Raw genomic sequence first — 13542 nt, forward strand, 5'->3', positions numbered from 1 at the left:
GCTATATAATCAAACTCGCACACTTAGTGCTGTACAATTTTAAACCCGCACACTTAGTGCCAATCTTGTCACCGTGTCCATTTATACCGCACACTTAGTGCCGAGACCAATACCTTATGTATTTTGCTGCCTTTATACATTCAACAATGGCATCATTCCATACACATACATTTCCATTTACACACCAACTCATTTAAACACATTTGCATATATATATTGATCATTTAAATCAACACCAAATATACGCTTAATGACTTACCTTGTGTTGGGTAAAATAGTCCAAGTCGGCTACTCGATGACCTTCGTCTTTCCCTTGCTTGATTCTCCTTCTTTAACTCCTTGAGCTTAATCAATAAATCAACTAGTTTAACCCTCTTGCTAAACATTCATAATTCAATTACACATGCATATGTATGTTTGTATATTCGGCAACCATCCTCACTTATTACCCATTTGGTCAACAATCTAAGCCAAGATAAGGCTTCAATATGGTTGCCTCTAACCGAATACATGCACACCAATCTACTTCCTTTGGCCGAATATGCATGTCTATGTGGAGGCCAATTTTACACTTAATACTACACAAAAAAAAACAGCATACATTTTCCTAATTAACGATTACATATTGTAGTTCTATACACATCTCTCATTTATTTCATAACCAAACAACATCACAAGCAAATAGACACCTTAAAATAGTATACATGTCATACCAATTCATCATGTGCAAACATATATTCATGTAGGTGCAATGGCCAATTCTCAAGTGGCTTATATCCAAATATACACACATATCCAAAGCTTAAATCTTACTTACCATGCAACATGCATGAATCATACTTATGGATATAACATGGCGAATACCACAACACCATACCGCTTCAATTTGGTCATGGTTAAACAAAGAACTTAGTATCTCATTCAAAAATGCTAAAAGAAAATCTAAGAATCCTCAATCCACCATCACATGAATCATTATCAAGCTTGATATTTAGCATGCAATGGCATTAACACCATATTCACTTTGGCGAATTTCATTCCCATGACATAACAAAGATTTGAACCATGGGCTAACAAGAACATCAAGCTAGCAACTAAAATATACATGAATCTCATGGCAAAACATCAAACTTACCTTAATCGAGGTACAAGTATGGCCAAACCTCCTCCTAAACCTCTTCCAAACCAACATGAAACAAGAATTCCTTCCTTCTTCCTTAGAATTTTCAGCCCAAAGGAAATGAAAATGATGAACAAAAATTCTTCTTTCTTTCTCCACACTCACGGCAATGGGCATGCATGAGACCATTTTTTCTCTTTTTTTTTTTTGTTCCTTTCATTATTAAATTCCCATGCTCACTATTTTATTTTTTCTTACATACACCATTGTCCCAACATGTTTTATGACATGTTTTTACCCATAATCTCTTGTCATGGCCGGCCACTAACTATTAGGGGGAAATTTGACATGCAAGTCCTCCCTTTGACTACATGCACTATTAGGTCCTTATAGATTAGCCTATCACTTTTCAAAAGTGTCACACAAGTCCTACTAACTGAATTCACATGCTATCGGCTAAATCAAGCTTGAAATTTTCACACATTCATAATTACATATTCTAGACAATAAATATTACGTTCAAACATTTCGGTGACTCGGTTTAGCGGTCCGAAACCACTTCCGACTAGGGTCAATTTTGGGCTGTCACAACTCTCCCCACTTAAGAAATTTTCGTCCCGAAAATCTTACCGTAAATAGGTTTGGGTAACGCTCTTTCATAGAGTTCTCGGGTTCCCAAGTAGCTTCTTCCATCCCGTGTTTGAGCCATAACACTTTTACTAATGGAACTCTTTTGTTTCGCAACTCCTTCACTTCACGAGCTAGGATACGAATCGGTTCTTCTTCATAACTCATATCGGCTTGAATTTCAACCTCGATGGACTAATTACGTGTGACGGGTCGATCTATAACGTCAAGCATCGAAACATGGAAGACGTTGTGAATCCTTTCAAGTTCGGGGCAAAATCAAATGATACGCGATCGACCGACTCGTTCAGATATTTCATATGGCCCGATGAACCTCGGGCTCAATTTTCCTTACGGCCAAATCTAAGCACCTTCTTCCAAGGTGAAACTTTGAGAAAGACCTTGTCTCTAACCCGATATTCAATATCTTTTCTTTTCAAATCCGCATACGACTTTTGGCGATCCGGCGCTTTCAAACTTTCACGAATTACTCGAACTCTTTGCTCGCATCCTTAACCAAATCAACCTCAAGAATTTACCTTCACTAAGTTTCACCAGAATAATGGGGTACGGCATTTACGATCGTATAAAGCCTCGTAAGGCGCCATCTTAATACTTGATTGAAAGCTATTGTTGTAAGCGAATTCAATCAAAGGCGATACTGTTCCCATGAACCACTAAACTCAAGGATACAACATCTCAACATATCCTCGAGTATTTGAATTATCCGTTCGGATTGACCATCGGTTTGGGGGTGAAAGGCGGTCTTTGAAATACAACTTGGTACCCAAAGCTTCTTGAAATTTCTTCCAAAATCGCGAGGTAAATCTCGGATCTCTATCCGACACAATAGAAATCGGTACCCGTGTAATCTCACAACTGAGAAACGTACAATTCGGCTAGTTTATCCAATGAAAATCCGTGACGCACGGGATAAAGTGAGCCGACTTAGTCATCTATCAACAACAACCCAAATCGCATCCTTCTTACTAGTGACAATGGCGGCCGGACACAAAGTCCATTGTGACTCGATCCCATTTCCACTCGGGTATCGTGATCGGTGAAGCAATCTCAAGGCACTTGATGTTCCGCTTTCACTTGTTGACATATTAAACATCTCAAACAAAGTCGGAGATGTCCTGTTTCATACCATGCCACCAAAACCGACGTTTCAAATCGTTGTACATCTTCGTACTCCCGGTGGATTGCCATTCGGCTACAATGGGCTTCGTTCAAAATTATTGGAATAAGTTCAATTCTTTGGGACACATGACGACTTCGAACCTCAAACAATCGTCATCATCGATTTGAAATTCGAGTCCTTGTTCGAACACACTCATCCCGTTTTGCAACCAACTCATCGTCGACTTTTCGAGCTTCACGAATTTGACGTATCAATAATGGTTTGGCTTTCAATTCAGCTACTAACACATTGTCGGGTAGGATAGGCAAGTGTACATTCATCGCTTCATAAAGCAAATAGTGATTTCCGCTTAAGGCATCTGCAACCACATTAGCCCTTCCCGGGTGATAATCAATGACGAGCTCATAATCTTTTAACAACTCGAGCCATCGCTTTGTCGCAGATTTAAGTCTCTTTGGGTCATCAAATATTTGAGACTTTTGTGATCCGAATACACATGGCACTTCTCACCAAATAAGTAATGTCGCCATATCTTTAAGGCGAATACGATGGCGACCAATTCGAGATCATGGCTCGGATAATTTTTCTCATGTGGCTTTAATTGCCTCGACGCGCAGGCCACAACTCGCCCTTCTTGCATCAATACGCAACCCAACCCAACCCAAGTAGGGATGCGTCACTATAAATGACAAACTCTTTGCCCGATTCGGGTTGCACTAGAATTGGGGCTTCATCAAATAAGCTTTCAGTTGATCGAAACTTTTCGACATTTCTCCGTCCATTCGAACTTAACATCCTTTTGGAGTAAGCCGTCATTGGCGTGGCTATCGTCGAGAAACCTTTACAAATCGTCGGTAATAACCGGCAAGCCCCAAAAAGCTCCTAACTTCGGTAACATTCCTTGGTGGTTTCCAATCGACTATGGCCAGAATTTTGTTCGGGTCCACCCTGACACCCGATGCGGACACCACGTGCCCCAAAAAGCTAACCTCTTTCAACCAAAATTCACATTTACTGAACTTTGCGTATAACTACTTATCTCGTAAGATTTGCAACACTAGCCTCAGGTGTTCAGCATGCTCAGTTTCATCTCTCGAATAGACCAAAATGTCATCGATAAATACAACTATGAACCGATCCAAGTATGGCCTGAAAATTCTATTCATTAAATCCATAAACACCGCAGGGGCATTAGTGAGCCCAAACGGCATCACCAAGAATTCAGTAGTGACCGTACCTCGTTCTAAAAGCGGTTTTGGGTATGTCCGATTCTCGGACCCTCAACCGATAGTACCCGACCTTAAATCTATCTTTGAAAACACCGAGGCTCCCTTTAATTGATCAAACAAATCGTCAATTCGTGGCAATGGATATTTATTCTTTATCGTCACTTTATTGAGTTGACGATAGTCGATGCACAACCTCATGGTTCCGTCCTTCTTCTTCACAAACAATACAAGTCGCCCCATGGAGAAAAACTCGGTCGGCGAAACCTCTATCCGTCAATTCTTGCAATTGAACCTTCAATTCCTTTAATTCGTTAATGCCATACGACACGGGGCTATTGAAATCGGCGTAGTACCCGGTACAACTTCGATGTCAATTCCACTTCTCGAACCGGTGGCAATCCAGTAACTCCTCGGAAAAACATCCAATACTCACAAACCACTGGTACCGATTCGAGTTTCCTTCCGTCTCTTTACTTCCAAACACATACGCAAGGTATGTTTCACACCCTTTTCACATACCTCCGAGCGGTCATAGAAGATATTATCATTGGCGCTCCTTTTAAATCAAGAGACTCGACTCGGACTACCTCATTATTTGCACTCCTCAAATCAATGGTTTTCCTTTGCAGTCCACCAACGCATCATGTACGGTCACCAATCCATACCAAGAATAACATCGAATTCATTAAATGGTAAAAGCATCGATCTGCGGAAAACAGATTCTCGAATTATTAGGGGCATCTCTTGCACACTTTATCAACGAGCACGTATTGACCCAAAGGGTTTGACACTGAATTACGAACTCGAGAGACTCAACGGTAGAGTCTTCTTTGGATGCTAAGGTTTCACATACATATGAGTGAGTAGAGCCGGGGTCAATCAATGCAATCACAATAGTATCAAAGAGAGTAAAAGTACCAGTGGTAACGTCAGGGGAGGATGCCTCCTCTCGTGCGCGGATGGCATATGCTCTAGCAGGAGTACGGGTCTCGGATCGGACAGCCATATTAGAGGCTCCTCTCGATTACCACCCCTACCTCCAGAGATTCTCGGGGGCCTACCTCCAGCCGTCGTTCCACTAGGTCTTGCACCTTGCGTCTTATTCCTCTCATCTAGCTCCGTGCAATCTCTAATGAAGTGGTCCTTAGAACCGCATCCATAACAGCCCTATTAATGCAGACTTACCCCAACATTCACCTAGGTGTCGTCTTCCACATTGGGGGCATTCGGGTCTCTCTTGACGATTATTGCCCACACTAGCTATCAAGTAGCTCGAGTCCGTCAATGGTCGGGCTCTAATGGAAATTCCACATCGTCCTCGACTTCTTGGTGTCCTCCCCGAACCTCTTTACAGCCGAGAACGGAGCTTTACTCGTCGATCTTTTACGGTAATCTCTTGTTTCAAATTCAGCCTTCTTCTTCTCCTTCCCAAGTTCTTCCGCTTGCGTGCTCGTTCGACTAGTGTCACGAACTCCTTTATCTCCAAAATTCCCACTAGTAACTTTAACTCTTCATTCAATCCTTCTTCAAATCTTTTGCACATCGCAACCTCATCAGCCACACACTCCGAGCATACCGACTAAGTCTTACGAACTCATGTTCGTATTGAGATCTGATCATCCGCCTTGCTTGAGTTCCAAGAATTCCTTACGCTTCGATCGATGAACTGTTGACTAATGTATTTCTTTGAAATTGGATTGGAAGAAATCCCAAGTAACTCGTTCATTTGGGACTATGGAAATTAAAGTCCTCCACCAATAGTAAGTCGAGTCTCTTAACAAGGATATAGCACACTTAAGACATTCATCGGGTGTGCATGAGTTCATCTAACACTCTAATGGTGTTATCGAGCGAACTCGGCCTTTTCGGCATCATCAAGAACTATGGCCTTGAACTCCGGCCCCACGCTTCCTAATCAAGTCCACAGGTGGTTTACTCAGCCTCACAGGATCGATCCTTTGGAGGCATTGCGGGCTCTTGGGGTGGAGTATTTAAATTCGGGAATGGTTGGACAGCCGGGTTGGTTCGGGCATATTGCGCGACCCACTCATTCATCATGGTGAAGAAGGCTTGTTTAGCCCTTCATTTTGATTATTCGCGGATGATCGAGGCTCAGCAGGCGGTGTCCCTTGCGCAGGAGCAGCCGCTACACTTTCAATGTCATCCGCCAAGGGTCTCTCTACCGGGTTCCATTGCTAATCAAAACAAAAATTCCAACCGTCGAAGTCATCACATTATTAAGCGCTAACAATTTGGCATGTATAGCTAGACTCACACGCGCTATGGTAGTCCTAGAACCGACTAAACCATAGCTCTGATACCAATAAAATTGTAATACCCTAACTTCGTGACCGACGCCGGTGTCGGACACGAGGGGTTAACGCCAAACCTCTCAAGATACCAACCAATTTGACGTTACCAGTCAGGCTGGAAAACTGCGTCACCGTCGCCTTAAAATCATATCTCGAGTTTCAAAACTCGGAAACTGGTTTCGTAAATTTTCCTGAATTTAGACTCATATACCCATCCATGGATTTATTTTTAGAATTTTGGTTGGGCCAATTGGTACAGTTTATTAGTTAAAGTCACCCATGTTACAGGGACCGACTGCTCTGACCTTCGCGCGTTACAACTTGAATATCTCCCTGTACAGGGCTTTAATACTGGTGCCGTTTGTTTCTAATGAAACTAGACTCAAAATGGAATCTTTACATATAAGGCATGACTCCTAATTCTTTCTGGATAATTTATGGTAAATTTTCAAAGTCGCGACAGGGGACCCAGAAACCGTTCTGGCCCTGTCTCACGAGAACCTTAATATTTCTCAGTATACCTCTCATATGGTCGTTTCGTTTCGTCCATATAAAATAGATTCATCAAGGTTCAGTTCCATAATTTACTCACTATTTAATTCTACTTCTACTATTTTTAGTGATTTTTCAATCTCATCTCACTGCTGCTGTCCGCAACAGTTACTGCAGTAGACTATGCCCATTTCATGAATTTTTCCTTGGCCTTAATCATCCATCATACATGACACAAATTATGGCCACCTTATCAAAATTTGAGTTTCTAAGACTCGTGGCTATAGGTTCTAGCATCCCACTCGACGACCACATAGGCCATTTTCACATGGCTTAAAGTTTACAACCCACAATTCGACAAAATATAATAGCCTATACATGCCAAATGTTCTTCAACAACAAAAACAATACCACAAGATTTCAGCGGTGTGATGACTTCAACGACGGTCCCGATCACGCAAACAATACGAGTCCGAGAGACCTAAAATGGGTGACAAGAAAACACCGAGTGAGTTTACAACTCAGAAGTCGTAAGCATTCATCAATCCACCGATAAAGTTACTACAACATGAAACAATAAACGAGGCTAGGTACTCATCCATATCGAATCTATACCATAATTCCTCGGACCTTTCGGTCCAATCTCATACCAAGTCATACATCCACATTTCATATTCTACACAACAAGATATTTGAGGCATTTTCACACACTAACTCATTTCCACCACAATCATACAATTTCAATCATCACATAGATTTAAGACTTACCAAATTCAACCCCGAGCATGAACATATTTTCTATTAGTCATGAGCTCGAGGTACTTACCCGATCCGCTGTCCGGGATTAGCTCGATAATGTCGCACACTCAGTGCCAATTGTAATGCAAGAGCATATAGTGAATCCGCACACTTAGTGCTATATGTATTCAACTCGCACACTTAGTGCTATATAATCAAACTCGCACACTTAGTGCTGTACAATTTTAAACCCGCACACTTAGTGCCAATCTTGTCACCGTGTCCATTTATACCTGCACACTTAGTGCCGAGACCAATACCTTATGTATTTTGCTGCCTTTATACATTCAACAATGGCATCATTCCATACACATACATTTCCATTTACACACCAACTCATTTAAACACATTTGCATATATATATTGATCATTTAAATCAACACCAAATATACGCTTAATGACTTACCTTGTGTTGGGTAAAATAGTCCAAGTCGGCTACTCGATGACCTTCGTCTTTCCCTTGCTTGATTCTCCTTCTTTAACTCCTTGAGCTTAATCAATAAATCAACTAGTTTAACCCTCTTGCTAAACATTCATAATTCAATTACACATGCATATGTATGTTTGTATATTCGCAACCATCCTCACTTATTACCCATTTGGTCAACAATCTAAGCCAAGATAAGGCTTCAATATGGTTGCCTCTAACCGAATACATGCACACCAATCTACTTCCTTTGGCGAATATGCATGTCTATGTGGAGGCCAATTTTACACTTAATACTACACAAAAAAAAACAGCATACATTTTCCTAATTAACGCATTACATATTGTAGTTCTATACACATCTCTCATTTATTTCATAACCAAACAACATCACAAGCAAATAGACACCTTAAAATAGTATACATGTCATACCAATTCATCATGTGCAAACATATATTCATGTAGGTGCAATGGCGAATTCTCAAGTGGCTTATATCCAAATATACACACATATCCAAAGCTTAAATCTTACTTACCATGCAACATGCATGAATCATACTTATGGATATAACATGGCGAATACCACAACACCATACCGTTTCAATTTGGTCATGGTTAAACAAAGAACTTAGTATCTCATTCAAAAATGCTAAAAGAAAATCTAAGAATCCTCAATCCACCATCACATGAATCATTATCAAGCTTGATATTTAGCATGCAATGGCATTAACACCATATTCACTTTGGCCGAATTTCATTCCCATGACATAACAAAGATTTGAACCATGGGCTAACAAGAACATCAAGCTAGCAACTAAAATATACATGAATCTCATGGCAAAACATCAAACTTACCTTAATCGAGGTACAAGTATGGCCAAACCTCCTCCTAAACCTCTTCCAAACCAACATGAAACAAGAATTCCTTCCTTCTTCCTTAGAATTTTCAGCCCAAAGGAAATGAAAATGATGAACAAAAATTCTTCTTTCTTTCTCCACACTCACGGCAATGGGCATGCATGAGACCATTTTTTTCTCTTTTTTTTTTTTGTTCCCTTTCATTATTAAATTCCCATGCTCACTATTTTATTTTTTTCTTACATACACCATTGTCCCAACATGTTTTATGACATGTTTTACCCATAATCTCTTGTCATGGCGGCCACTAACTATTAGGGGGAAATTTGACATGCAAGTCCTCCCTTTGACTACATGCACTATTAGGTCCTTATAGATTAGCCTATCACTTTTCAAAAGTGTCACACAAGTCCTACTAATGAATTCACATGCTATCGGCTAAATCGAAGCTTGAAATTTTCACACATTCATAATTACATATTCTAGACAATAAATATTACGTTCAAACATTTCGGTGACTCGGTTTAGCGGTCCCGAAACCACTTCCCGACTAGGGTCAATTTTGGGCTGTCACACAATCTGGGCCTAGGCCCGTTAGTTTTGGCTTAGCCCCTTTTTTAGTAATAGTATAAGTCTGGGCCTAAGCCCATTTTAGTACAGTATGCAAACAAAGAATTCTACCCAATCCAACCGCTACACACCATCTCCGTACCAACCCTACACACCATGTGGGATAAAATCAACCCACCCATCCCTACATACCAAGTCGTACCAATTTCGGTACTAAAACAGTATTTGCAACAGAGCTGCCAGTAATAGGCTTATAGCTTTTTAGTACACTTCCTCAAAAATCATATATCCCACCCCATGTAATGCAACATAATATCATACATGTATGCAGAAATGTCATGCTCAAAAACAGTTATACATAATACAGGGGTATTTCAGTCAATTTACTTCACAGGGGTATATTCGTTATTTCATCAGTATAGGGTCTAAGTATACTTATCGACCCAACAGTAGGTCCACAGTCGTCTTAGGTGACCCATGCAACCTTAATAGTCAAATAGTGATAATGGGCCTTCAGCCCATATTGCGGGCCCATGTAGGCCCATACTCTTATATGGCCCACTTAGCCCAGAAATGGCCTTAATCGTGTAGTTTACATAGCCTGGCCCACAATCTACCACACTTTTGTGCGATTTTTCCACATACATGACGTACGATCAGTCTTTATTCATTAGGGTTAACACTCTCTTAACAACTCTTAAATCCCAACCGGTAGCTATTACCTACCTCGACTAGACGAAGATGGTTTATCTGCCTTAAACTGCTAGTTAGGATGAACTTTTAGATCCTTGATAAACTCTGCATTATGATTGCATCCTGTTAACCAATACCATAATGCGAATATGTTGAACCAAGTGAAACAACTTACCGAAACATAGAACCAAAAAAGTAGATAAAAGTAGACGGCCTACAATAACACACCCACAATCGAGGTACGTGATGGACTATCACACCCCTGTCAGAGACAACAAATAAAGATAGTTTAGAGGAGAATGCTATTACGACAGAGAGAAAAGAAATGGGAAAAAATAACCGAGAATCCAAAGAAGTAGTGATAGCAACCACAAGATTCGGCTATAAGCCGAGAAGAACCAATTTACCTAAATTAAACGCAAGGAGATTTAGCTTCAAGAGAAGAGAGTGTTCGGCTAGCAAGGAAAAGCAAAGATGTCGGCTTAGAACCCAAATGAAAGAGGGCCGGTAGAGATTCGGCAAGGCTATGGGGATAGAAGAAAGTATTCGGTCAAAATAGAAGTAGTTGAGAGAAGAAAATAAATGACTAAACAAGAGGGATATCGCCTAAAGAGAAAAAGAGAAAAAAGAAAGCTGCCTAATCGGCACAAGCAAAGAACAAGCCTCCAAAAGACCAGAATGCTCAAGGAAAACTCAATTACTACACAACCAACACTCAGAAGAGAAGAAAAAGAAAAGAAGCAAAGCCAGCCGAGAGCCAAAAACTAGAAACCAATCGGCATCAAGGGTACATGATCCTATGACTGAATTGGTACAAGGGAGACTCCCACATTCGGCCAACTACTACCTCTTCCCCCACTCCTTTATCCACTCCCCCTATCTCTCCCTGAATCTCTCCTCTTTTTCCTCACTTGACAGATTCAAACTTCCTCAACTACTCCTTACATGTCTAACCACTAGAGTCCCAATGCCATCCAACTACCTACACGACTGTTTGAAAAAAGGGACTCTCTTGCGTGCAACAAGACTCAAACTCCAGTCCCTTCGCATAGAAACATGCCATTGACCACTAGACCAACAAGCCTTTTTCTGACATGCAACCCTATCATAATTTTAAGAAGATTACTATAAAAAAAAAAGGGTTTATTCAAGTAAGAGCAAAAATTGCTCAAGCCAAGGCTTGAACCCAAGACTTCCCAAACACTTCTATAGTACCAAGCCACTGAGGTAACCATACATCCACATCGCATGCACACAAAAGAAATTTTAACAGGATTTTTAGGATTTGGGGCTTTATAATTCTACCCTTCTTAAATAAAATTTTAGCCTCAAAATTTACCTAGTCAGAATAGGTGAGGTTATTGTTGTCGCATCGTCTCCTCGGGTTCCCACGTAGCCTCCTCAGAACTATGGTTCCGCCAAAGAACTCTCACTAATGGGATTGATTTCTTTCTTAAGACTTTCACTTCATGATCTAAAATCTGAACTGGATCTTCCTCGAAAGTCAGATCTGGTTTAACTTCAATCTCCTCAACCAGTACAACATGTAAAAGATCAGAAAGGTAGCGTCTCAGCATAGAGACATAGAACACATTATGAATCTGCTCTAATTCTGGAGGTAGCTCTAACTGGTAGGCAACTGGTTCTACTCGCCTCAGTATTTGGTAAGGCCCAATAAATCTTGGGCTCAACTTGCCCTTACGCCTAAATTTCAGCACTTTTTCCATGGTGGGACTTTCAAAAAGACAAAATCTCCCACAGAATACTCAATTTCTTTACACTTCAGATCCGCATAAGACTTCTGTCTGTTTGATGCTGCCTTTAGTCGATCCCGAATTAATCTGAATTTATCCTAGGTATCAGATACTAGCTTAGGACCCAGAACACGTCACTCACCAAACTCAATCCAACATGACAGAGTGCGACACCTATGACCATATAGTGCTTCGTAAGGTGCCATCTGTGTGACAACCCAAATTAGGGCCTAATCGGAATAGTGGTTTCGTGACCACAAATCCGAGATAGAAATAATTGTTTTATAATTATTTTTGGGTTTATGATATGATTTCATGATTTCGTGAAAGTTTCGTGATGAAATTCTGTGCATTTCGCGCTTAAGTTGAGATTAGGGACTAAATTAAATAAATTGTAAAACTCGTGTTTTAGAAGTTTTTAGTATGAAATTGCTTTGGGATATTAACTAGGAGGTGTTAAATAGCAATTTGACCCATTCTTAAGTTATGGACAAAAGTTGGACATGGAGGGAATTTTTTTGAAAGTTTAGTAGTAAGGGCATTTTGGTCATTTGTATATTAAATGAAATAAAATGGGAAAAATAACACAAAATTGGTTATCATCTTCATTAGTTGCTGCCGAAAATTGCTCTCCTCCATAGCTAGGGTTTCTTCAACTTTCAAGCTTCATAGTAAGTGATTTCAAGCCCCGTTTTTAATGTTCTTCACATTTTTGAAATCCTTGTAGCTCGGTTTACTTATTTCTACCATTAGTTCGAGTTAGGGTTTATGTTTAAAAATTTACCCATGAATGATAGGCATGTATTTTGTTATTTGATGGTAGAATATGAATGTTTGAAGTTAGGAGAACGATCTTTTCTAAGCAATTTTTAACGAAAACGAGCAAAACGGCATAATCGATAAAAATACCATTGTTCATAACTATGTGTTAGAGTGAGAATTTGATGTTTCCATAGAAGAGAAAAATGATCAGTAGGTCATTAAACATAAGAATAAGGCCTGAAATTAAATTTTCGAGCCTTGGGGCAAAATTGTAATTTTGTAAAAGTTAGGGGGAAAATGTAATTTTTGTATAATGTGATTTTTGGATTAAAATAAATAGTTCGAGTGTTAAATTAGCTAAATATGTTGATATAGATCAAGAAAGGCATGGAATCGACCTCGAACGGGGGAAGGAGAAAGTTTTGGACTAAATTGCAAAATTCCCATATTTTGCACCGAGGTAAGGTTGTATGTAAATAATACATTAATTTCATTTACATTCTTATATTTCAGCCTATTATATATATATTAGATGATGTTGAAGTATAAATCGACTATTGGAAGAATGGAAATAAGTAATAGAGAGAGAGATCCCGGTTGAACATTTGAAAAAATCGAATAAAATAGAGGGAGTGTAGCTAGGTCACATGTATGGTGCCGAGTGCACATCATGTGTACAAGAAGGCTACGAGATACTATATAGTATCTAGGTCACATGTGTGATACGGGATGTATCCCATGTAGACAAGAGAGTTA

General features: G+C 39.9%; 1 protein-coding gene across 1 annotated transcript; it reads right to left on the reverse strand.

The window, feature by feature from the left end:
- Window positions 1–11628: 11628 nt before the first annotated feature.
- On the reverse strand, window positions 11629–11997 carry LOC108471595 (uncharacterized). The gene has a single exon (XM_017773192.1). It carries the CDS (start codon window positions 11995–11997, stop codon window positions 11629–11631), a length of 369 nt encoding a protein of 122 aa, XP_017628681.1.
- Between the last annotated feature and the right edge of the window lie 1545 nt (window positions 11998–13542).

The sequence above is a fragment of the Gossypium arboreum genome, chromosome 5, assembly GCF_025698485.1.
Source record: "Gossypium arboreum isolate Shixiya-1 chromosome 5, ASM2569848v2, whole genome shotgun sequence".
NCBI lineage: Eukaryota > Viridiplantae > Streptophyta > Magnoliopsida > Malvales > Malvaceae > Gossypium > Gossypium arboreum.